Source organism: Ixodes scapularis, unplaced genomic scaffold (genome assembly GCF_016920785.2).
Source record: "Ixodes scapularis isolate PalLabHiFi unplaced genomic scaffold, ASM1692078v2 PGA_scaffold0__279_contigs__length_252992795, whole genome shotgun sequence".
NCBI classification, from domain to species: domain Eukaryota; kingdom Metazoa; phylum Arthropoda; class Arachnida; order Ixodida; family Ixodidae; genus Ixodes; species Ixodes scapularis.
This window is the reverse complement of record NW_024609835.1, coordinates 36,446,323-36,473,099: the sequence shown is the minus strand read 5'-3', so window position 1 is coordinate 36,473,099 and position 26,777 is coordinate 36,446,323. Positions and strand designations below refer to the sequence as shown.

At 49.0% G+C, this 26,777-nt stretch overlaps 3 protein-coding genes across 3 annotated transcripts in view; all 3 read right to left on the bottom strand.

The window, feature by feature from the left end:
• Positions 1-26,777, bottom strand: part of LOC8027741 (neural cell adhesion molecule 1) — a 534,141-nt gene that overhangs the window by 474,315 nt on the left and 33,049 nt on the right. The window lies entirely within an intron of this gene.
• Positions 11,351-15,308, bottom strand: LOC8036943 (beta,beta-carotene 15,15'-dioxygenase). Its single transcript, XM_002412096.5, has one exon. The coding sequence runs from the start codon at positions 12,971-12,973 to the stop codon at positions 11,429-11,431; it is 1,545 nt and encodes a 514-aa protein (XP_002412141.4). The 5' UTR covers positions 12,974-15,308; the 3' UTR covers positions 11,351-11,428.
• LOC115322169 (beta,beta-carotene 15,15'-dioxygenase) lies at positions 19,085-22,949 on the bottom strand. Its single transcript, XM_040223694.3, has one exon. It carries the CDS (start codon positions 22,791-22,793, stop codon positions 21,249-21,251), a length of 1,545 nt encoding a protein of 514 aa, XP_040079628.2. The 5' UTR covers positions 22,794-22,949; the 3' UTR covers positions 19,085-21,248.

Genomic DNA, 26,777 nt, shown 5'->3' with positions numbered 1-26,777 from the left:
TCTTGTACAAGATGCGCACGCTTAATTCCGCGTGCATGTCGACAACGACAAAGTGATTGACGCACTTAATAAACAATTACTTCAGTGTTATAATCAACTTGTGGTTCGGGCGACATCAACCTCTTTGTAGCGAGATCCTTTGAAAGATGGCGACCGCCGAATTCGGACATATATCTTAAAACCACTTTGTATGCTACTGGTAATGGCCTGATATTAGAGCACAGCTACTTAAACGAGATTAACGCACACACACACACACACACACACACAAAAGCATTCGGACGGTATCATTTCTCCTTGGAAATCGATAGCGATTCAAACATATGGTACGAAAGATACATCATAAATCCACTGTATTCTGTTGCTCGTTTTGAATTATTTATCTATTTATTTATTTACACGCATATTTGTTGCGCCATTAGGCATTATGCAGGAGGGTACATAGTGAAAACATCCAAAACACATTAATAGTTCTTAAACCTAGGAACGACCCAAAATAAACATTTCGCAAAAAAAAAAAAAAAAAAACGAGAAAACAATACCAACAACAAACGAGCGTTCGGTCCTTATTGCCTGAATGATAAAAAACAAAACAAAACAAAAATGTGCACTCATTACGCCGCCCAATACACTAATGTCGCCTTCAAAAAAAAAAACAAAAAAAAAACGTTTAGGCCGGAGTTTGTACTTAGTGACAAGTTCTTACTTGTAACTTCGTACGAAGTAGTCCTCTCTTACATGTAAGGATATTTCGTGCGAAGTAGTCTTTGCATAACTTGGTTGTCAGAGAGCGGAGAGAAGATGAAATACATTGAAGCGGTCTTGGAAGCAACTCCGACCTCACTACGAGCGTTACCACAAGTGGGGGGCGACGCAAAGACTGGTGTGTCTGCCGTTTTCCGGCAACAGTGGGACGGGTTGGGGAGCCACCAACGATGGCGTCATGCGCCGGCCTTGTCCTCTACGTGGAACTGGCCCAAGCGCCCCTCCGACATTTCCGACGAGAAAATGCCGATCGAGAACGAACGGCAAACTCTCGGCTGGTGTGTACGAACATCAACGCGAGCGGACAGTTCGAGCGATCCGCGCGAGCGCGTTCGATCGCCAGCGACGCTTCCACATGCACGATGTGTGCAGTACCACACACAGCGCCGCACCCGCATGCATGCATACACACACGCACGGCAGCCCGCGTAGCAAAGGGATGACAGGTCGGGCGTCCGCCCCCCGCTCGTCGAGATCGATGCTCGTGAGCCCGCGACGAGGCGCCCGTCGAATTGTCGCGCTCTCCTGATCGCGACCGGGATTAGCACTCCGGCCGCTCCACCGCTATTCCCCGTTTCACCCGACGATGGACCGCACGAGGACGCTACGAGCCATCGAGGCCCAATCCAATGCCGCCCTGGTATCACGTGACCTTCTGGAGGCGACCACTCACGTGATCAGTTCGCAGCGCTGGGTTCGCCGGGATGGCTCGTAGTCTCCGCTGCGGTACATCGTAAAGTGAAACGGACTTGGGCTGCGTTCGCACTTCGCTAATCAGCGGCCCGAGTGATGAGGACAGTCGACGGGACGGCAGAGGAAGCCTGTCAGGAGCCCATTTGCAGAAGGGCTCCCGCGTCCTCCTCTTGCCTGTTTGCGCAGACTGGACGGGACGCCGGCCCTCGGTCGACTCGACGAAGTATGGGCAGACAAAACCGAAGGTGACGTTCATCCCTGCAGCACGCGGGGAGACTCGACGTCACAGCGCAGCGTGCAAATTAAGACGGACCGATAGTTGGTTCGTTAGCAGCGTACAGAGAGAGCCAAGTGTGGCAGAGGCTCGGACGAGATAGCCCCGGGAAATTTGCGCAAGACCCGAATTCTTATCGCGTTGGTGACTGGATGCCGCGTGCAGCCGAGGCGATCTATCGGCTCTCGTGATGATCTGGCCGCTAGCCTGGCGTTCTATCCAGGACTCACGCAGTTTTAAGGGTATGAACTTCTCAGCGACAACCGGCCAGGTTTATTTTAGCGAGGGGAGAACATAGAGCGCGTGGCACAGGCCCACGGTGCAGGCCTCACGCAGTCGAACAATGGACACGTTCAAAAGGAAGCCTCCGCGGCGAACTTGAGTGAACAGTAAAGAAAAGAAATTGTGTCTTCTAACTGCTGCAAAACAATAAACAGAAAGAGCTTGAAGAGCTATCCCTCATAAACATGAAAAATCCCCCCCCCCCCCCAAAAAAAAAGAAGAAAAAAAAAGTGACGCATATACTTAGTATGAACTGTTCCGTATAATGACCGACAAAGAGTATCAAAGCGTATACACCAACTCATGTTTACAAACAAACCGGAGCGCCCCTGGCGGACGCCACCGGCGCCGCGCATGCGCGGTGGATGGTGGGCAAGAAGCCCGCCGTCGCCCATAAACAAACCATTGAATTGCGTTGTTGTCGGCGTCGGTGGGAGTCCCCGTGCTCTTTTTCGCGTTGGAATTGTTGATGCTACGTCCTCCTAACAATGTCTGACTACTTGAGCGGCTTCAGCAAAACTAACGAGGCAAAACTTTGCGTGAATAATGTGACGTGGAGCGATTCATTTCACGTGGACGCCGCAGAATGGGCGCTAAAGCCCGACTCCCACGATGAGATTCTGCTCGCTGTTTTTAGACACGACGTTGCTCGGACTGCAAAAGCGTGGACCGTAGCTGAGATGGTGGACGTCGATACTGAAAACCGCAAGTAGAATCGGGCATTACAAGTCGGTGATGGCCACCGGTAACAATAATGATAAACATCTTCTTGTATCTGTTTACACTTAGCCTACTTACCCCAACCAACCTTCAAAAGTGTTTTGAGGCCTGCACTTAGTTCTTATCGCAATTACCGGGTCAACGTTTGGTTTACGGGCCGCTGTCGTTTGAACGAGCTGACGACAAAAAGCAGCCAAGTTTGAAAGAGCAGACGACAGTTCGAACGCATGCGTAATGGGGTACGGGCAAGAAGCACCGCGTCCCGCGTCAACAAACCACTCGAATGTCGCGCTGTCGGCGTCTGTGTGAGTCTGCATACTCTTTTTCGCGTTGGAATTGTCAATTCTACGTCCTCATCGCAATGTCTTACCAATTTAATCGCCTAAGCGAAATTATCAATCCTCGTTACGCCGCTAAACTTTCCGTAAATAATTTGACATGCGGCGATTCATTCGCATGAACGCCGCAGAATGGACGCCAAAACCATGATGAGATTCTTCCAGCTATTTTCGGTAGCGACGTCGCTCGTTTTGTAAAAGTGTAGAAGATAGCGGCGATGATCGACGTCGATATACTGAAAATCGGAAGCGGGAACAGACCAAGCGTAACAAGTCGGTGATGGCCGCCGGTACCAATGATCAACATCTTGTATCTACTATTTACACCAAGCCTACTTAAGTCTTTTGAGGCCTGCAATTACTTCTTATTGCAATCACCGGGCCAAAGTTTGGTCTACGGGCCGCGTTTGTTTGAACGAGCAGACGACAAAAAGCAGACGTTTGAAAGAGCAGACGAAAGTTCGAACGATCAGGCGGCCGTGTGAATTTGAAGACGCACCGAACCCGTGGGTGGTTCGGACAACTTGGCGCTTTTCTCTCGTTTATGTTGGAACAAAGCAAATACACCTGGCGACCACAAAGTGTTGCCCGCGCACGCAATCGTAGTTCGACAGCGTCTGGTTTGCCCTTTTCGCGGCTACTATCCACGTTCTCGGACGAACGGAGGGGGCAAAAACACATGAAAGCTGATCTTCAAACCTTCCCAGACTCTCTTGGTACAACCCCCGTCGCAGTATTTTGACGAGAAGGCAGGTTTTTTGTCTCCTTTTTTCCAAGGGAACAGAGGAATGCATGTCGGGCACGGCGACTTCTGCCCACCGCCCAAGACCGGAAGTGCGTCCGGCGCGCCACCACCGCGACGTGACGTAGGAGAGTTGAGTTCGTGTATATGTTGCCTTTCGATTTTGACTTGGGAGCTGCTCCCTTCATTGACACGGGTTCAATTCTACAATCAAACCCTTTCGGTCTATCATCTCGTTCACTCTCTTCCTCTCTATCCTATGACAATTACTTTACTACGCCGAATGCACAACGAGTTTGAGACCTGTTATTTGCTTTGGTATTTTGTTTTTGAACCGTATGCACAACTAAAGGCTGCCGCCCTCTTTTCTTTTTCTTTTTTTAATAAAACAAAGATAGTTTGCAAAGAGAGGATTTAAATAGCACATGGCGAACTCCACATACCTTCATCTGGATGGCCCAAAAAATCAGTCGCCAGAAACTATAGGTTGTCTCAGAAAATACATTGCTTAATTTAAAGTTTCGTAAACAACAGGTTTATCAGCAAAACACATTCTCAAAAGCGTTATCTTTAAATTTATTTTTTAATAAACGATTGTTTTATTAGTCATACACTGCTGGCGCAAAATGTGTAAAATAAAAGTAACACAGAAATAGACGGCCTCTTGGCGCGTTTGTGAGTTCTTCCATGGTCAGCAAACGTGAAGAGCAAAGCGTGCGCGACCACACCTACCAACTATCGAAGAAGAAAAAAAAAAAAAAAATCAGGAGCGACGCTCACATAACAAAACACCTTCCGGCTTCACGGCCTGTAATTCGCTATCGTTTCCTGGATGATCAAAGCCACTACGAAAGCTGGAAGCAGACAGTCGCTGCCGTGGTCGAGGTTTGATGGCGACAAACCATCAGGAAAGAGATCTGGGATAATGGACATCTCAACAAGGGCGTGTCAAAGCCATGGGAAATAAAGCGCTATATGAAAAGCTACAATCGAGCGAAAAGCGTAAAAAATACAAGAGTGCACTTGGATCCTTTATGCATCGATATTGGAAACATTGGTGCCTTTGAAGTGAGGATAGGAACCTGAACGTGTAAAAAAGAGGCAAGCGTCCGAATGTGCGTGTTTGTGTTTTCTAGGGTATCCACATATTGCACGGAAGCGGAACTGCTTCCAAGCGCGCTCCATTTTTGCTTCTGAATGAATTATAATACTCTTCAGCACCTTGAGATTTTCGTCAAGTGCAGACATACTATTCCATCGGAAAACTTGTGGTCGTATCACAAATTCACCGAATGAAATATTCTAAAAATACGACTCCGACATTGATGCAGCCGCCTCAGACAGCGGCCCAGTATATAATAAGAATAGAAATAGAAACAACGAATAACTGAACGAACGTGAGAGAGAACAAGAGTGCAGTATATCTGCACAATACAATGCCACAAATACAACCGGTATCAGAAACGCCTCAGTGAAGATTTCGTGGTTCGATAGTTTCACACAGAGACATAGCATAGGCGCGTTGCGTTAGGTTTTCCTCTTGCGCGATAAAGGTTTTCCCAAAATCGATCGAAGAGCGTAGAAGAAAATCGGCCAAGTTCCTCACTGCCCAGGGCCATCCCATGCTTCTCTGTCCTCTTACGAGGTCGATTGCCGGGCTCCCGTCTATCGAGTGCCTTCGAAACCGGTTAGTTTGTCTGCAAGGAGGACGCGGCTGTTTTCGGGCACGCGTAGAGGCCATGCAAAACGAGACACTCCAGCCCGGCAGTCTCTGTAAGAACCGGAGGCGCCATTCTGAACCAAGCGAACAAAATAAACCGATAAAAACAAAAATGAACTACTGAGCGCTTGCCGCCAGGCAACGCCAAGAGTCCGTCTGACCAGCTTGGCTTGCCACCCCGGGCCTGGCAGTGACCAACAAGTTGCAAACTGACGGATAGTTGGAACATTGTCAACCGCACAAGAGCTAATGCAGGAAGCACCGTTAAGTTGCTTTTACAGCAGAGATATCTAAACTAAGGTACCAAAACCCTTTCATTACTGCAAAGTCCAGCCCGTGCTAAGGGCGACAAGCGTAAAACAGGTAGAGATGGATTTCAAATACTGAAGAACCGGCGAAACGCCGGGCGAGTTTGTCCAGGTACGCCGGCGAGACGAAGTATGGCCGTCAAGTGTTCATGACATATCTTTATGTGGGATGACTCGATAAACCCCGGAACGGAGAGGAGCCGCACCGTACCGGAAATCATTTGCCGCATTTCACGTTTATTTATTTATTCATTTATTCACTTGTTTTAGATACCTTACAGCGCTCGTGAGGGCCTTTGAGTAGGGGAGGGGCAAACGAAAAAAATATATATATCAAAACCCCTTACGTAGAAAAAGATGAAAGAAATAAATGCCCCCGAAAATAGTCTATAAAACAATTTAAAAAAAAAGGACAGTGTCTGTGGTTTTTCTTTTAAACCGAGAGAAGCGCATGAAACCTGAATGACAAAAGGTTCAATTTCATTAAAAGATACAAAAAGAAACAATGACGACAGAGATTGTTGCATTCGGGAACCCGCGCTCCGGGCGTCAATTAAGCACCTAACGCAAGTAACAGCAGAAGAGGGAGGAATGGAAAAGAGAGCGAAGTTCGGAGTGCGGTCCCAGCTGGTTTGGCGACGACACAGCGCGGCATGCAGCGGTCCACGGCCCCGGAAGGCGAGCCAGTCTCTCGGAAACTGTGACGCTGACCGGCCGCCCGGCTTAATTAATCTAATGAGCCGCCGATGATGCGCGAAGATTCGCGTTTCACGCCGTCATGGAGAGCCCAGCAACGACGAAGGCGTCACGTCGTGAGGACGCCAGGTCGCCTCGGTTGCGTGTCCCCTCGGAAGGCCCGCCTCGCCAGGAGGCGCAGGAGTATGACCGCTCCGAAAACTTTTGTAAGCGTCGCTCTACAGTCACTAAACAAAGTATACGCGCAGAAAATCGGCACTCCGTTCCTCGATTTCAGTTGTGGGCGCCGCCATTCTGGTTCTTCGTGCAGCGCGGTCAAATTTGGCAATCGTCACAGTTTAAAAATGCTCTTTTTTTTTTTTTAGTTTGTCTAACAGTGACAGAGTGCGGGTAATGACGCTTGGCTTTCTCGCGGAGTGTTTCGCCGTTTCTGAAAGACGGAGAACAGTTTCCTGAGAGTTTAGATAAAGCTTCAGATGGCTGGGCAACCATAATTTGAAACACCAAAATGGAGCAATAATTTTGCTTTCTATGCTAGATGGCGCAAGATACCGCCCGTTATACAGGGTACGGTAGAGCCATTAGCATCCATCCATCCACGGGCGAAGTGTAGCTACACTGAGGCGTAGCGTATTCAGTGGACTTATATGTCGTCCGAGAAGGAAACGTGACGACGCCGATGCCGTCGTAATACCGAACCGAACATTTGCTAACTTACTTTTGTGCCATGACATTCTGCACCACGGTAAAACTCATAGCAATCCGAGAAAAGTGAATGATGGTGGAGATGAATGCTTCCTTGTCTGGAACGAAACTAGTCAAAAGCTTACATCACCAATACACTCGCGTCGATTAAAGGGGCGGTGCAACGATTTTCGGACTTCGGTCAAAGATTTCTGGAAGTTGCCCCCTGACACTTCTGAAGTAAAGAACAGAAAACCGATTTCGCCTGCGTGTCCTAGTTTTTGCGTAAAAAAAAGATAAAGATTGGTATTTCGGGCACCCCTCAACTCACTCCCAGTCTTCAGGGTCACACCTGGTCGCACTCCCAGTGACGTCCTTCGGAGTGCCGTGTAGCTTTCCGTGTGCTATCTCGGAGGACGCTTCCCCTCCCTCTCTCTGCACACATTAGCGGGCGCTATGCTGCAGCTTAGAGCCGAGCGAGGTCACGTAATCTTTCCGCCGTAGTTCCTTCGGCTGCCACTTGGGGCTGCAGGTGGGGGAAAAAGCTCGACTTTTGCTTTGCGATTATGCAGCGGAATCGCGACTTTTTTAATGAAGGAAGTGTTTTCTCTATACTCTGGGACACGATAAACAACGTAAAAATGACGAGATGCAAATTCTTTTAATCATAAAATCGTTGCACCGCCCCTTTAAGTTTGCCATCAGGTTTGGAGTCACATCTTGTATCATACGTGGTCACAAACAGCAATGTTCGCTGTGCCGTGATCACCTACGATGTCTAAAATTGGTGGTAAAAAAAGGGATTTCAACAGTTTTCCTCGACAATATTGAGTGACCTGCCTTAATAAATAAACCCATGCACTAACAATTTGTTTAGAAGTAAAACATACTTTGACCACCTCCTTCCGGCTCTGTCATTTTAAAGAAACGAAGCGAATTTCGAGTAAGTTGGCGATGGCTAGTTGTCGACGATATGTTCCCATTGACGACAAAGAAAAGCATCGCTCGGGCGCCATTTTCTTGAGTTCGGACACCGGCCCATTGTATTCACTCGTGAGAAGTTCTGCCACGATAACTTGACTCTGTCCCCGCGCTCGATGATTGTTCTAGAATCATTTGACGAGTGATGGAAAGAAAAGGGTTGCTCCTCGTTGCCTGAACACAACGTCCCCCCCCCATCCCCCCTCTCCTCCGAAAAAAAAAAAAAAGATTTTTTTTGTTATTATTTTTTTTATTTACGAAAACATACCGTGGCTTCCCCTGGTCTTTCTCCCAATCGCACAAAATTTCCTTCCGAGTTCCTTTAAACCTTCAACTGGGGATATTTCAAATAGCAGTTTAAGGCATAACTTGCACAACAATATCTATTTTTCATATATATTTTGAAGACAAAAAAAGAAAAATGCGAGACACCCTGAGAAATCGGACTTATGCAAATACTGCCCCCCATCATGTAAGGTTACTTTAATTTGAAAAAAAAAATCTCGCTCTCATTCCTTCTTTTGCTTTTTCTCTTTGTGATGGACTTGCTCCACTACTGTGAAACAGCAAAGATTAGCAATGGAAAAGGGTGGTTAAAAAAAATAAGTGGGAATGAGTGCAAAAAAAAAAAAAAACACCTTTTACTTTTCACTGGTTTCAACTAATGTTAAGTATTCCCAGCTCGCGCTTTATGAAAGTTATTAATGCAAATATTTTTTTTTTTTAAACATGCGGTACTGTTTAATTGATCTTTCCTTCCTGGAGGCGATAGATGATCTGATAAGACGGGAGGTGTCGTGGTTTAACGTTTCGTCGGCGATCCCGTTCCGAGTGATTGGACAGCGCCGGGTTGTATGGATGCCGACGACGAGTTGTTGAAAGATGCGAGACCAGCCGTTCCACTGGGAAACCGGACTTCTAACAGTCAACTCGCTTGCATGTTTACGCCTGAAACAGGCGTAAACATTCAAGCGAGTTGACTTTTAGAAGCCTGTTTCCCAGCATAACTACTTGTCTCGCATATTTTTTTTTTTCTTTTGCCTGTCTCTAAGTAAAACTAGCTAGTTCGACCGCGTTGTTAAATGAATACGCAAAAAAAAAAGAAGGATAAAAACGTTAAAGACGCACATGGATGACCACACTCTTCCGATTAGCAACGACGTTTTCATCGTTGCTGACGTCGTTGCCAATTGAAAGAGGGTGGCCGCTCGTGTACATCTTTAATGTTTTTCTTCTTTGGTTTTTGAGTATTTTAGATAAAGGTAATGCATTCCGCAGCACGCTCGCATCAATTCAATATACCTGAGGAATAGTGTGGGTTTGGAGTTTGTTACCTTGACCCCTTCTTTTCGACCCTGCATCAAGAAACGAAATGAGGTAAAAGAAACTATAATCGAAAGTCCAAATTTCATTGGAGGATCTTTTTTATTTTTGTTCTTAATTACTGAACCGAACACCACGCCTTCAATATGTAACACCCGTTTCTAAGAACAAAAGAACATAAAAAAGAAAGATTGCGTAAATAATATAATAAAAGCAATTTTTACCAGACTACGATTTATTCGAACAAAGAGTGTCCATAGAAGAACATGTGATTTCCATATCTCGATATGCGTGATACCGGCGAACAGTCGCGTAATCACTACAACGTGACGCAGGTTAAGTAACTCAGGCCAGCGTCATACTGCACTTGCCAGAGCTCCCGTCTATAACCGAGACACCCAAAGCCGTTTTAAAGTGGACTAACTTCTCGCTGTCTAGCGAGTAAAGATCCATAAACAACCATTATCATTTGTTTTTTCGTATTTTCACTTTGCTTGCAGTTGATAATAAGTCATAAATCAGCAAGCGCCGAGTACGTTCCGACTAAGTCGATTTCGATATACGCTGTTAACGGTCCGGTTCCCCTACCAGCACGAGGGCCAGACTCGCGTTTCCAGTCCCACTTGACGCTAACGCGAGATACTGCGTTCCCCCCCCCCCCCCCCCCCCCCCAAGCTGACAGTGCGGTGGGAGTTACACGGTCTCCGGACCATTAACCGCTTGCCTTTCATCGCCTGACTCTGCTCTCGCGCGAGCATGGGGGGTAAAGAAGGGAGCAGAATCACATAAAGAAAGATAAATTATCTTTCACTAGGCACCGACAGTGCGCCCTAAACTGCGGTAACACGCGCCGTCGAACTTGTTTCGATCAGAATGCGCACCGCGCAGACATGTACTATCGGGGAAAAATGAAATGCGAACAGAGGAGCGCGTGGCTCGCGGTACAGGCTGCGCCACCTGGAAGTGAGCCTAGGGGCGAGAGTGCGTGGCCTACTCCGATGTGTTCACGCCCTTCACTCAGCGCTGCCCAAGCTTCGGCAGCGCGCCTCTTAGTACGCTGAAAGCTATCACCGCTATCTTTGCTGGCTCAGCGCGTGCGGTGCGAAGAAGCTCGCCGCACGCGCCGAGCGAGCAAAGACAGCGGTGATAGCTTTCAGCGCACTGAGAGGCGCACTGCCGAAGCTTGGGGAGCGCAGAGCGAAGGGCGTGAACACATCGGAGTAGGCCACGCATCCTCGCACCTAGGCTCACCTCCAGGTGGCGCAGCCTGTACCGCGAGCCACGCGCTCCTCTGTTCGCATTTCATTTTTCCCCGATAGTACGTACAATCTCGGGTTCGAATGAAATGCGAAGAGTGACAGAACTTCTAGAGCAACACGGGCGCGGCGTGGAAGCTTGAGTTGTGTTGGGCGCGGTTCAAACACACCGGTGTAGGACGCGCACCCTCCCAGCGCTTTACTCTCGTCCCCGCAGTTTTATCAGTTTCCAGATGCCTCCAGGAGGCGCAGCACCTGTCGAAGGTCATGGGATCCACTGTTCGCATTTCATTCGAACCCGATGTACTTCGCCTATACTGAAAGGCATATGCTCCATGGATTCTTTTCTGTTCCCACCCCGGCAGCTTGTCTTCGCGAAGACGCTTTACAGCAGCTGTGCATGGGCGCCGCCATAACTGACCTTCAGTCTTTGTTTCCTCTTAATCCGTCCGCTTCACTTCATCATTACCACAGCAGGACAAGTTATTGCCATTTTAGATGCTACTGTGTTCTTGTGCCCAGCATAGGCCCTTGTGAAGACCCGTCAACGCCCGCTTCAGTGGCTCGGTATTTCGGTAAGACAAGAGAAGGGCGGCTATGGCGGCTCAATCTGGCGCGTGTGTAAAGCGTCTATACCGCCATCATATCATTCCGGGACAAACCAGCCATGAAAATCGGCTGGGTTCGCCGAGGGCGTCTCGAACTCGGCTCTGGCAATTTCCTCAAAGCTCCGGCCGTCCAAGGCCACGAACGACAGCTTGTTCTCGTCCTCGGCGTCCAGCAACGAAATGACGACGACACCGTCGTCCTCGTCGGTTGCGCCAGGCCGCGGGACGAACACGGGCTCCGAAGGCACCCAGCCGGGCCTTTTCCAGCGCGCCCAGCGCCCAGACTCCACGTTCAACTTGGACACAAACCACTCCTCCGCAAGTCCGTCCGAGTGACCGACGAGGTACGCGAACCGATAAGGCTTCCCGATGAAGCGGTCGTTGATCCTGGGCAGCTCGGCGCGGAGCGCGAGTCCATCGAGTTCTGCCGACAAGACGCGCGATTCCACAGGTGCCGGAGACTTGACAGCCGGATCCAGCGGCAGCACAAAACGGCGGACACTGGCTAACCCGTCGTTCTTCTTAGGTCTGGGATGAGCAAAACGCAAGTTTCGGATCAACGCGTCGTCGTCCAACGCGCAGAGGTCCACGACAATCTCCCGGTCCCGCTCGTAGGCATTCACATGGTGAAACGTGAAGAAAGGAGCCGCCTCGAAGACGACAGGGAACAATTCGCCGGTCCTCTTGTCCATCACGTGGAATCTAGTCTTCTTGTTCGGATCGAACCAGAGGGTGTCCCCGTAGCTCGTACCGACCGCCTTCGCCAGGAAGAGCTTGAGAATACTGACGACGAGGGACTGCTCCAGGACGACTAACCAGTTCTCGGTCATGGCGAAGCTGTGGATGTAACTCGGGAAGAACCGGGACAGCATCGGGATCCTGCCCACCACCTTTCCCTCACGCAACGACGTGGACCCGTCGGGGCACTCGATGGAAGGCGGGAACCGAATCAGAACGAAGGCCGGACGCGACCCCATCTGCGTCCCGACGTTGAAGGTGGAGCCGTCCTCAGGATCGACGAGGGGATGGGCCGTGGTGATATGGACGGCAACCAGCTTGCTCAAGTCTTCGCGGCTCAGCGTCTCCAGAGTTGCGGGGTCAACTCTGTGCACGTAGGGGGTCTCCGTCATGGCGTAGAACTCGTCTCCAATCGGCATCACGTTCACCAACGCGTTGTCGGTCATGCTGGGCGTGAACACGGAGGCCAGCCTCTCAAAGACGCCGGCACAGGGGTCCGGATGAGCGGCCGTTCCGAACTCGGCCACCACGATGCGGTTGGCTTTCCGGTTGCGCACGTAGGCCTGACTGCGCAGGAACCGGTTCCGGTAGCTGACCTCCCCGCTGTCCACGCTGAACTGCCGGAGCAGCGACAGGCCGTCGAAGGCGTGCTGGTAGCGGTCCGGACCGACGAAGTTGAGACCCGGCCCGTTCCGCAGAAGGCGGCCACGGAGCCAGGAGGGGAAGACGCCCGTCACCCGACCGCGCAGGGGCTCCTCCACCTCCTCGAGGCAGGAGCGACCGTACAGGTCGGTTAAGAGCCACGGCGAGTCCTTCGCATCGGTCTGGTCTGCGTCACCTTCCATCGCTGTTTACGTTCCGAGTCGGGTGCTGCGAGCGACGTCGTTCGAGCGTACGCTGCCTAAGGCCTTGGAGAAGGAGGGGGAACACGAAGGAGACGACAGAGCGTGCGCCGTCTTCAAAGCCAATAGGAGTGGTACTGGCGAGCTGCAGGAGCGGGGTACGATAAAGTTCTTTGAATCGAGAACAATGAAGCGACATTGCTCAGATCACGAGAAGTCTCAAAGCAGCCTTGATATCCCGCCAACCGATAGCGACAACGGGCTCTAATCTGGACACTTGGGAAACAGTCGGCGAGGAATTCGGCCGCCGTGACTGGATGGCGCCAAGGTCAAGCGCGGCGCCGGCCAATCACTGCCGCCGGATTCCTCGCCGACTTTCGCGAAGTGGCCAGATTAGAGAATCTGAACGAGGTTCATATCTCGCGGTGTTGTTGCCCTCTTGTACCGACTCGTTTGTTTGCCGCAGGCTGCGTCTACATTTAGCTGAGGAGTTTCGAAAACATCATTGGGCCCCTATAAACGATCGTGACGCATACTCTCCGGTTATTCAACCGCGTTTTCAAAAAACCACTTCTCAATCCATCGCACGACGAGTTTGCACGACTGCTAAATTTCGAACGCGAGTGAGAAGTCAGCTAACCGGGACGAGTAAAGGGGACCGTAGTCATTTAACGAAGAAACGTTTCTGTGCGGCCTTGTTTACACACCATACCGCAGCGTACTATTAGCCCCGAACGCGACCGATTGGGGAGCTGCGATCACTCGATGGTGACGTAGGAGACCAGTATCACTTGACGGGGGCCAGGTATTTTCTCCGCTTTGCTTTGGTCGTGGCATTTAACGCGCAGAAGCAGAAAGTGTCTGCCAAGTATATTTTGCTTCTGCTATGACGCAAAACGTGCGTACGACGAAACCTACAAAACCTAAAAAAAAAATAAGGTACGTTACAATGGAATCCTATGCGATAGTTTCATGGCCGTCAGCACCACTCGGATACTTTGCCATGGAGACCAAGGAGCATACTCCTACGTGCTTTTCGCGTGCTTCCCGACTTAAACAGAAAAAAAAAAGAACACGTATTTGAAATTACAATTATCGGCGAAGGCCTCTTGATCTACGGATTCCGGAAGCAACGACAAAAATCCCAACGACTAGAGCTGCAGCAACCGTACCAACAGGCAAGCCCTACCAAAGGCTCTGCATGGTCAGTCGCTCCAACGACCGGCTGTGTCGGCTTTCTGTTCCATGTGTGCGACCTGTATCTTCCAGAGCAGCTGGGTGTGCTGATAAAAATAACATATCTTTGAGTGACCTGTTCCTTAGGCCTCTTTGTCCGTCCGGCTTCAGAAGCATCCAGTGAGCGAAAAAGACGCCGGAGACGCCGTGCCTCTGCCCGTGATTTCTCAACGGCGGCGGATGTTCGTTCCGCGCGTTCGTGGTTTTCGCTAAGCGTGCTACTGACAGTGTGCAAGTGTGTCCGTGTGGTGCACCTGCTCGATTTTATTAGTTGAACTACCGTACATTTAGGAATTGACCCAGCCAGCGGTATTGTGAGTACTTTGAAAGATATATTTTGCGACAAAGAACTCGGTTGTTCCTATTTGGTCTGATTGCTTTTGTCTAGAGCTGTGCAAATTGTTTCACTGGTACCGACTCTACGAAATAAAGACATGGAACTTTCAGGTCTCTATGGACTAACCGTTTTAATTGTTACCGAATCGCCCAGCATCTGGTAAACATACACCACCACGGTTTACAGGCTTCCAAAAAACCTTCCGTGGACGTCCAAAAAAAAAAACACGGTAAGTTCCGGCGAATTGCGGCAAATCCGGTGACTTCCGGTTAATTCCGGCTTTACTGGAAGTGAAAAGAGTCCATAAACCAGGAAAAATAATTTTTTACTAGAAATAAAAATCCGCTAAAAAACTTTTTTTTTTTTTTTTTTTCAATAGTGTTGCCACAGTGAATATACATGTCGTGAATGATAAAGGTCGAGAGGTTTCAGGTTCATATTCCTAATAATCAATGTGTTAAGTAAACCTGACTAACCTTTACATGCCATAATTAGTACTATGAGAGCCCACCTGCCAACTTTCGTCGCGACCGGTGGGAGGCTCGAAATATTTCTGGTCAGCATTGCAAGACCCAGCAGAAATTGAGAGCCTCTATCTTGCTCCCTTTTCAAACAACGAAGACGCGTTTGAAGCCGACACTTCACTCTATCAACACAGATGCTAAGCGGGGCAATGAGCCAATTTTTATTAGAATGGCCAATGTCTAGCTTTAATTATGACCTCGTCCCGCTAAGACAACAAAAAAGAAAAGAAAGAAAAGAAAAAAAAAGCTTCTGATATATACAATATATTTTAGCATATGTGTGCGAGTTTTATCCTTCAACCGCATAAACTTTTCTGGACTGTTGTACCCCATGACAATAAATAATTAAAGCCGCCACTTGAAAATCGCTGCTCTCACGAACGTTTGTCTGAGGAGAGTTTTAGCCAAAAAAATAGAGACGCTCTCTTTTGAATGCTTTGATACTGAGAGTGATTAAAAAACGCCACACACGACAATCGTCAAAACCTCGTCCTTCTTTCCCGCTTCTTTGAGATTTTTTTTTTTTCTCGGAAACTAAACATGTCAGGACAATAAAATAAAAAGGATTGTTCTTCTTGGAACATGCGCCACAAAATATAAAAATACGACTGCACCTCGTTGCCTGAATCCAAATGAAACCGCTCATATATATATATATATATATATATATATATATATATATATATATATATATATATATATATATATATATATATAGGGTGTTTTTTTTTGTTTGTTTTTTCTTGCACATTTGTTAAAAAAAAGAAACGTGAAAGCTACACTAATGCGGTCTGTGCAGGTGGGTTATACGGCCAAGCGGACATTATGTAGGTGGCTAATCTTCCAGATAAGCCGGCTAATTAATTAAAAATCGTTAATTAACTTTTTTAATTAGTGAACACACAGATTGTTCCAATTAGAAACTTGCTAAGCACCATCGAAAACCACCAAATCAACTATTTTTAGCAGGATATAACGCCAGGGCAGCATTTTACCGCTTTCTCTAAAAACGCTTCATTTGGACGCGTTTCTAAATTTCGGTTTCCTATCTGAGCGCATCTTTGCGCCCGCGACCCTGCTCCCCGGTGGTCGCGGCGCGAAGCCACCTCCTCGCCTCCCTTGTAGAATGGAGGGAAGTAGGGGGCACGTGTGTTGCGCGTCTCAGCCACTGGGGAGCAGGACCGCGGGCGCGTAGATACTGCCCCATCATGTAAGGTTACCTCAATTAGGGAGAATAAAAACACTCTCTGTCTCTATCTGTGATGGACTGGCTCCATCGGATAGTGAAGTCAGCTGCGATCGGATTTACTGTAAAACAAAATAAAGAAAAGTAGTAAAAAGAAAGAGGTAAAAAAAAACCTTAAATCTTTTTTTGTTTTGTTTTATTTTGTTTCGCCTAATGTTATGAAATCCCAGGTCGCGCTTTGGCAAAGTTACTGATGCAGATGAGAGGCTTCTTTTTTTTCTCTCTCTCTCTCTCTCATTTAATTATTTATATACTTTTTTTTTTAAATGCGGTATGTTTTGGCCATTTTTCCTTCCGTGAGGGGATATATCTGATACGACGGGAGGTGTCGTGGTTTAACGTTTCACCCGCGATCCTGTTCCAAGTGATTCGACAGCGCCGGGTTGAATAGGTGCTGACGACGAGCTGTTGAAAGGCGGAGACCAGCCGTTCCACCGGGAAACCGGCTTCTACTAGTCAACTCGCTTGTTTACGCCTGTGTCTTTGTTTTTTTTTTGTTTTTGTTTTTTTTTTTGCCTGTTTTTAGGTGGAGTTAGTTAATTCGAGCACATTGTTATAATGAATACTTAAAGGGGAGGTACAATGATTTCCGGACTTCGGTCAAACATTTGTGGAAGTTGCCTTCTGACCATTCTAAAATAAAGAACAGGAAACATATTTCGCCTGCTTGTCCTAGTTGTGTAAAAAATATTGGCATTTCTGGCACCCCTCAACTCACTCCCACTGTCTTCAGGACCACACCAGGTCCCCCTCCTAGTGACGTCATTCAGGGTGCCGTGTAGCTTCCCGTATGCTCTCTCGGAGGACGCTTCTTCTCCCTCTCTCTGCTGACTTTAGCGGGCGTTATCCTGCAGCTTAGAGCCGAGCAAGGTCACGTTATCTTTTCGCCGTAGTTCCTTTGGCCGCCACTTGGGGCTGCTGGTGGGGGAAAGAGCTCGACTTTTGCTTTGCGATTATGCAGAGGAATCGCGACATTTTTGAATGAAGGAGATGTTTTCTCTATCCTCCGGGACACGACAAACAACGTAAAAATGACGAGATGCAAATTATTTTAATCTTGAAATCGCTGCACCCCCCCCCCCCCCTTTTTCTTTTTTTTTTTAAGACGAAAGAATGAAAGCGTTAAAGACGTACATGGACCACCACACTCTTACAATCGGCAACGACGTTTTCATCACAGCTGACAGCGTTGACAATTGAAAGAGTGTGATCGTCCGTGCACGTGTTTAATGTTTTTATTCTTGCGTTTTTAAGTAAGTATTTTAGGTAAAGGTAATGCACTCCCAGCCGGCTCGCACCAATACAGTATATTTGAGGAATAGTGTGGGTTTGGAGTTTGTTACCTTCACCCCTTCTTTCCGACTCTATCGAGAAACGAAATGAGGAAACTATAACCGAAAGTCCAAAGTTCCTTGGATGCTGTTTTTATGTTTGTTCTTAAAGGGATTGTCCGGTCAAATTTTGTATTCGAGAAAACAATTGAATATCATTGTTATTGCCTTGAGAAGCATCGTACGTGCAATATCCGAATTTTATATGCCCCTCTGCGTGAGTAATTGAATTTATACTGCTCCAATCGCATTCTAGCGTAAACGCTGCTTTCGTAGGCAACATTGAAGCTCTGACGTCACAAAACACAAAGCGAGCATTTTTGTCTCGTTGTTTGCCTGCGAGTAAACGCCAGAGCGTGCTTCGTTTTTGTTGTTGTGCGCGACTTGTTTCGTGGCTGCGTGAGATTTGTGTTGCGCGGTTGGTTGCCACAACCACCGGGCAGCACATGCGAGCCAAGACATGACGTTCCACACTTTTCCGCGAGACGTGCAGTGACGAGCAAAGTGGATCGCCGTCGTGCGTAGGGACTGGGTTCCCGTCCAGCTAGATATGCTGCTTATGCAGCAATCATCTCACAGAAGAAAGCTACGAGCTGAGCTCTCAGCGGACAGAAGGCTTGTAAGCTGAGGTGTGATGCTGTGCCAACGATATTAAACTACGTCCACCCACTCTTCGCCCAAATCGGATCAGTCAATATAGGTCTGTTCGATTCGCATGAACTAGCTGACCTAGTTCGGCAGTGCAGGAACTGGTGAATTCAATTCAACCGGAGGTTGCACGACCGCTGCACTGGCGCGTTCGATTCATCCCAGTTCTGAACGAGTTCAGACCCAGTTCCTCAAAATCTTGCACCGGCTCTGGACTCGGTTCAGCGTCCGTGCAGAAGCAGACGACAAGAGCAGACGGCGATAGCAGAACTCCTCGTCCGTCTCTGCTCGCGGTGCCATTTTTCACAGCGATTGCTCAAATGTCTGCGATGTTTAACAATAACGCCGATACGGAGGTTGCATTTCCTTTCATTTATAAAATAACGTACCCGCGGTGGACGCGGAATTGAGATCATAACCGAGGGTAGGAATTTGCTTGATTATGATATTCTAAAAGCGTTTTAGGCACCTGCTCGCGTAGATTTGGCTCCCTGTGGTGAGTGTCGAAATATTGGCTCATGTAAATTGTTTCATTTTGATGCTATGCGGGGATCCACAGTGTTGATATTCTTACTTACAGACACGGGAAAGGTATTGCCTTCTTGATGGTCTCCGCCTTCAGTTGCTCTTGGATGCATATTGACGACTCCGATACATTGCAGAGGTCTGGGATTTAGTGCGTTGGCACTTGCATGTCGCCGTAGCTGAGCATAATACTGCATGCCTTGTCCGCTGGTATCTGTGGACGCCCACTAACGGGCCTGGGAAAAACACCGAGAATCGGCATTTTTTTTTTTTTTTTTTTTTTTTTGCCGATTCTCGTTTTAGTTTCACGCCAAAGTTACGGTCGATAATTGTCTTGGCCAAGACGCTATCGTCAGGCCTTCGTCTTCGAGGTGACCGGCATACCGACCGCGCGCTGCCGCCAGTGACTCCCCCGACGCAAAATGATCCTGATGCTGCGAACCTATCGTCGAAATGCAAAGATTCCCCTTGAGGGGCATTTGCCGCTACCTTCTTGACTTCTAACCGACTATAGTTCAGAACTTCCTGGCCGAATCGAACAGACCTTGATTATGCAGCGAAACCGAAACCAACAGTTTGGCCATCTCAAAATGATACCAGAAGTTGTATTCAGCACGCGTGCAGCCCGATATCTGTTTGACCCGCGTGTGAAAATGGAGCGTAGCTATGATTCACCAAACTCGTCCAAGTCAAGTGACGACATGCATTTGAACGGTTCGCCGTTTGCCTTCGACCCGCGGACGTCGCCTCTGAGGGAATGACCCTCAGCCTCATCACCGATCCAGTGGATCCGCCGAAATGTGTACCCAGATGCCGCTTCGTGTACCTAAGTGCCGCTTCAGAGGCGAAAACTGCATCCTTTGCTTTGCAAGCGCCCCTAGTTGGATCGGCGTCCGTCGCAGTTACGTTTGCGCGAAACGGCATACGTTTCCTCGAAGCTTATGGCTGTCTGCGAGTAATATCCTGCTAAAAGGCGTGCCTTTTTCTGCACGTGCTTGGGAACTGCATTAAAAGAACCGTATTTCAGTAGGGTACTGCCTAGGAGACTATATAATTCGAAACAAAATACAAGACATCCATCGACCAACGCTTGTTATCCCAAACATCCGACAAACCTTTGCGTTTTGTGACGTCACGCAGCACCTACGGATGTCAGCCATTGACACTCGCGAAATTCTGGGTGCAGTTTCGTACGTAGGATCATGAAAGGTTTAATTAATAACGGGAGATCATATATCAAAATAAAAATGACGTTTGTCTATATGAAGGCTCCCTCGACGGAACGAGCGCAAGAACTTAAGTACTTCCGGTTTCGACCGGACAATCCCTTTAATTACTAAACCGAACACCACGCCTTCAATACGTAACGCCCGTTTCTGAAAACCAAAGAAGGTAAAAAACGAAATATTGCGTAGGTAATATAATAAAGACAGATTTTTACCAGACTACGATTAATTCAAACGAAGGGAGTCTCCATAGAAGAACATCAGATTTCCATACTTTGATGGGCGTCGTAGCGACAAGCCGTCGCGTAATGACAACAACGCGATGCACGCTACGTAACCCAGGTCAGCGTCACACTGGACCGGCCACAGCTCCCTTCTATGGCGGAAACACCCAGAAGCAATTTCAAAGTAGACAAACTTCTCGCTATCTAGCAACTAAAGATCCATATGCAACCATTATCATTTGCTTTTTCGCATTTTCAGTTTGCTGCAGTTGATTTAGGTCATAAATCAGCAAACCCGCGAGTATGTTCCGACTAAGTTGATTTCGACATATGCTGTCCACTTTCTGGTTCCCCTACCAGCACGAGAGCCAGACTCGCGTTTCCAGTCCCACTTGACGCTAATGCTTTAGATACTGCGTTCACCCCCAAGCTGACAGTGCGGTGGGAGTGTAACACGCCCGCCGGACCTATTAACCCCTTGCCTCTAATCACCTAACTCTCCTCTTGCACGTGGATAGGGGAGAGAGCGGAAATACCTGGAGAAAAATAAATTATATTTTTCTATGCATCGAATGCGAGTCCTGAACTGCGGTAACCCGCGCCGTCGAAGCCGTTTAGATCAGAAGGTGCAGACACGTACGTACACTATCGGGTTCGAATGAAATGCGAAGAATGACGGAACTTGCAGCGCAACACGGGCGCAGCGTGGAAGCTTCGGCTGTGCTGGCCGAGGTTCAAACATATCGGAGTATAGGACGCACACTTTCGCAGCGCTTTACTCTCCTCCCCGCAGTTTAATCAGCTTTCAGATGACTCCAGGAGGCGCAGCATCTGTCGACGGTCACAGGATTCACTGTTCGCATTTCATTCGAACCCGATGTACTTCGCATATACTGAAAGGCGTACGCTCCGTGGATTCTTTTCTGATCCCACCCAGGCAGTTTGCCTTCAGAGGAAGAATCAGCATATACCGCCGTCACATCATTCCGAGACGAACCAGCCATGAAAATCGGCTGGGTTCGCCGAGGGCGTCTCGAACTCGGCTCTGGCAATTTCCTCGAAGTTCCGGGCGTCCAAGGCCACGAACGACAGCTTTTTTTCGTCCTTGGCGTCCAGCAGCGAAAAGACGACGACGCCGTCGTCCTCGTCGGTCGCGCCAGGCCGCGGGACGAACACGGGCTCCGAAGGCAAAAAGCCGGGCCTCTTCCACTGTACCCAGCGCCCAGACTCCACGTTCAACTTGGTCACGAACCACTCTTCCGGGAGTCCGTCCGGATGACCGATGAAGTACGCGAACCGATAAGGCTTCCCGTTGAAGCGGTCGTTGATCCTGGGCAGGTCGGCGCGGAGCGCGAGTCCATCGAGTTCCAAGGACAAGACGCGCGATTGCACAAGCGCCGGAGACTTCATAGTCGGGTCCAGCGGCAGCACAAAATGATGGACGCTGGCTAACTCGTCGTTCTTCTTAGGCCTGGAATGGGCAAAACGCAAGTTTCGGATCACCGCGTCGTCGTGGAACGCGCAGAGGTCCACGACAATCTCCCGGTCCCGCTCGTAGGCATTCACGTGGTGAAACGTGAAGAAGGAAGCCGCTTCGAAGACGACCGGGAACAATTCGCCGGTCCTCTTGTCCATCACGTGGAATCTGGTCTTCTTGCTGGGATCGAACGACAGGGTGTCCCCGTAGCTCGAACCGACCACCGTCGCTAGGAGGAGCTTGGGAACGCTGAGGACGAGGGACTGCTCCAGGACGACTAACCAGTTCTCGGTCATGGCGAAGCTGTGGATGTAACTCGGGAAGAAGCGGGACTGCATCGGGATCCTGCCCACCACCTTTCCCTCGCGCAACGACGTGGAGCCGTCTGGGCACTCGACAGAAGGCGGGAACCGAATCAGAACGAAGGCCGGACGCGACCCCATCTGCGTCCCGACGTTGAAGGTGGAGCCGTCCTCAGGATCGACGTGGGGATGGGCCGTAATCGTGTGGACGGCTACCAGTTTTCTCAGGTCTTCGCGGCTCAGCGTCCCCAGAGTTGCAGGGTCGACTCGGTGTACGTAGGGGGTCTCCGTCATGGCGTAGAACTCGTCTCCAATCGGCATCACGCTCACCACCGCGTTGTCGGTCATGGTGGGTGTGAACACGGAGGCCAGCCTCTCAAAGACGCCGGCGCAGGGGTCCGGATGAGCGGCCGTTCCGAACTCGGCCACCACGATGCGGTTGGCTTTCCGGTTGCGCACGTAGGCCTGACTGCGCAGGAACCGGTTCCGGTAGCTGACCTCCCCGCTGTCCACGCTGAACTGCCGGAGCAGCGACAGGCCGTCGAAGGCGTGCTGGTAGCGGTCCGGACCGACGAAGTTGAGACCCGGCCCGTTGCGCAGAAGGCGGCCGCGGAGCCAGGAGGGGAAGACGCCCGTCACCCGACCGCGCAGGGGCTCCTCCACCTCCTCGAGGCAGGAGCGACCACACAGGTCAGTGAAGAGCCACGACGAGTCCTTCGCAACGGTCCGGTCTGCGTCACCTTCCATCGCTGCTAACGTTCTGAGTCGGGTGCTGCGAGCGACGTCGTTCGAGCGTACGCCGCCCAAGTCCTTGGAAAAGGAGGGGGAACACGAAGGAGACAACAGAGCGTGCGTCGTCTTCAAAGCCAATAGGAGTGGTACTGGCGAGCTGCAGGAGCGGGGTACGATAAAGTTCCTTGAATCGAGAACAATGAAGCGACATTGCTCAGATCACGAGAAGTCTCAAAGGAGCCTTGATATCCCATTAACCGATAGCGACAAGAGGCTCTAATCTGGACACTTGCGAAACAGTCGACGAGAAATTCGACCACCGTGGAAGGTCAAGCGCGGCGCCGGCCAATCACTGCCGCCGGGTTCCTCGTCGACGTGTCCAGATTAGAGAACTTGAACGAGGTTCCAAACTCGCCGTGTTGTTGTCCTCTTGTGACGACTAGAGATGTAAAGGTGTTGAAAAAAAAAAAAAACGGAAAAATTCGAGAAAAAAACGGTGTGTTTGTGTTTTTTTTTAAAGAACCAAAAGTCGAAAAAAAACTTCAAAATTTTCAGTCACACTTTTGCTCACAGTAACACTATTTCGAGCAGCCCTACTTTTGGTTTTATTTTAGGAAAACAGTAATGAGACTCAAATAAATAGCAGACAATAATTAAAGTTGTCATTTTCAAAAAAGAAGAGAAAAAAAAAAAAAAAAGCAAACTGCAATTCTTGGACCTCGAGCTGTCGTTTTTTGGGGACCATGTTTGTTGGAAGTACGCGCCTCGAACTAGGAAGGGCATCCTTCCTTTTGATTCCGCCCACTCGAAGGTAGTGAAAAGGGGCATAGCCAGTTCGTGCCTGGGGGCTTCCCTCAGAAAGTCGTATTTGCACAGTGCGCAAGGCAGCTTCGAGGGTCAGATAAAACGCCTGCAGACGGCTGGTTTTCCGTTGAGAGCTTTGGTTGAAGTGGCAGAAAGCTTAATCAAAAATATTAAAGGTAATCAGAAATCAAACAGCGATAGACCGACCACGAGGCCTGTTGTCATTCCATATACGCACAATGTCACGCAGAACCTGAAAAAGGTAGCCTAGTGCTACAATGTGCCGGTAGTTTTTTCAGCGCCCAATAAGATGGCGCGACTTTGTCGCCTGATCAATTCACCACAGCCATCGTTAGATCCCTGCACTACCAAACATCGAAATAAGTATGTCGAATGCGCCACTGGCGTCGTCTATGAAATCCCCATGACGTGTGGGATGACATATACGTGGGCCAGACGGGCAGGTGCGTTAATGATCGCACCCGAGAGCACGCTGCCTCTACAAGAACGACGCCTTCGGGGCACCTTGCAATTCATTGCAATAGATGCTCGTGCACCCCGGCCTTCAATGACACCAAGCTTTTTGCTAGGTGCAAAGATAAAGTGTCACGGGAATTACACGAGGCGTTTGAAATTAGGACCAGGGACAAGAATTGTATAAGTGACACGTCCCTATCTTTATCTACAAATGAGTTTGAATTTTTGAAACGCGGGCTAAGTAGATAAAGTAAATTTTTTTTTTTTTTTTTTGTGTGTGTGTGTGGCTCTATAACGTGTGAATTTTCAATAAACATCAGTTGAGAGTGCGCCTTGTCCTGTTTCCCTTCGTCTGTGTCCCTGTATTTTTTTGGCGCTTTTTGCTTGCAATGAACCAACTGGCCCAAATCTCCACTTTACTCAAATGCACAAGCTCTGTAACTCTTTGAAATGGCATTTATATATTTCGTTTCGTCGAAGTGGTAAATTTTCGGCGATTTTGATGATGTGTTTCACGCGCGCTTCAACACTTTCAAACACCTTACGTTGTGGAAATTGTCTGCTGCAACCAATTATGACCTATATTTATTACTACAAACCATCACACGGAACCGTAAAAAATTGTAGGAGAATTTTTTTTGTTGTTGTTGTTACATCAGAAGGCTGGACACGTAAAAGATATCAAAATTTCCATTCACAATTATGTTCTCACAATATCACATTTTGTGCAGTTCGGGTTTCGGTTTTGTTTTGCGAATACAAAGCGTACTTCAATGAAATCGCGGTCAGCAATCGCCATCGCCATTTTCATATGGCGTTGATCTAAACTATCTCAACCAACGTGTATCTATTCGGAGAACGCGCAACGTGAAGAGTTTCACAACATGGTTCGTCCGCAGTCTAGCGTTTTGGAAGCACTATACAGTCTTACAAACGTCGAACGCGGGAAAAAAAACAAGCAGCATGTAAGTACTGCCAAGTGCCCCGCGGATTTCCGAATGCTACACGCCTTACAAGGCATCTGCTGTCGTGCAAGAAGTGTCCTCAAGACGTCAAGGAGGCGTGTGCAAAAGAACATGGAAAAACTCCCCCTGGGAGCTCAGCAGTGCACACATCAAGTGAGTCCGAGGCTAGCCGACGCGCAGCGGAATCTACGTCGTCAAAAAAATGCGCGAGTATTTCTTCGTTTGTTGACAAAATAACCCCTGCGCTTCAAAGCCAAATTGACGCAGCTTTGGCTAGGGCGATGTACTCAGCCAACACGCCATTTTTCTTAGCAGAAAACGAGCATTGGCAAGCGGCCTTCGAGATGCTTCGACCATCGTACACACCGCCTAGCCGATACCTACTGAGCGGGCCTCTACTTGACGCAGAGTATGAGCGCGTGAAAAGTCATGTGGAGGAAACTTTGAAAGACGCTACGTCCCTCACACTGCTGACTGATGGGTGGACCAACATTCGAGGGGAATCGGTCCTAAACTTTGTCGTAGCTACGCCGCAGCCAGTGTCCTACAGGTCAATCGAAACAGGCACAATCCGGCACACTGCGTCTTATATCAGCGGCGAAATATGTGATGTCATTGATGCCCTCGAAAGTGAAAGGGTAGTGGCACTGGTCACGGACAACGCTAGCAACATGCAAGCGGCATGTCAAATGGTTACATGCAAATTTCCCCACATCGCAACGATCGGATGTGCTGCTTACGAGCTGAATCTGCTCCTGAATGATCTCATGAGGCTAAAAACCTTGGAGAAGGTTCATCAGACATCCAGAGAAGTGATCAAGTATGTGAAGCAGACTCACGTAGTTGCTGCCACGTTCCAACAAAAGCAAGAGTCCAGGGATGGCAAAGGAAGTTTCACGACCCTCAAGCTGCCCAGCAAGACAAGATGGGGCGGCGTTACCCTCTTACTTCAAAGTTTGCTCAGGAACAAAGAAGCTCTGCAAGAGACCGTGATCTTGGAAGATCTGAAAGTAAACAAATCGGTGCGGCAAGCCGTCTTGGACGAGGACGGATTCTGGAAACCCTTGAGCAGCTGTTTGGAACTGGTGACACCCATTTCCTCAGCCATTACAGAATTGGAGTCGGACTAGGCTTTGCTGTCGGACGTTCCGGAAGTTCTCCATTCCATGAAAACCGAAGTAATCACGAAGCTCGCGACCAGCACTTTAACAGACCAGGAGAAGGCTCGCGCAAAAGAGATCCTGAGCAGGCGCGGCGAGTTTTGCTTGCGACCCATTCAAGTCGCTGCTAAATTGCTGGATGCAAGATATAGGGGGAGGAACCTTGATGACGCACAGTTTGCAGACACATTTGACTGGATCTCCAAGCAGGCTGAGCACCTTTCGCTTGACATCGGGAAGCTGCTCTCTAACCTCGCAGAATATAGGGCGCCTACAGGGATTTGGTCCAGGGCAGCACTTTGGGAGTCTGCGAAGCACGTGGAAGCATCCACCTGGTGGCAAGGACTCTACACTAACCAGCCATTGACACCCCTGGCATGTCGGCTTTTACAGATTCCCCCATCGCCTGCAACGTGTGAACGAAACTGGTCTCAGTTTGGGAATGTACACACAAAACTGCGCAACCGGCTTGCAGGTGAACGCGTGAAAAAACTTGTGAATGTGCACTCGAATCTGAACCTGAAAAAAATCTTCGACCGACGTGAACGCGAGTGTTCCCCTATCCAGCGATTGCGACTCGGAATAGCAAGTGC

Excerpts from the sequence above, each read along its gene's own strand:
- LOC115322169 (XM_040223694.3), bottom strand. The coding sequence starts at position 22,793 with ATGGAAGGTGACGCAGACCGGACCGTTGCGAAGGACTCGTCGTGGCTC.
- LOC8036943 (XM_002412096.5), bottom strand. The coding sequence starts at position 12,973 with ATGGAAGGTGACGCAGACCAGACCGATGCGAAGGACTCGCCGTGGCTC.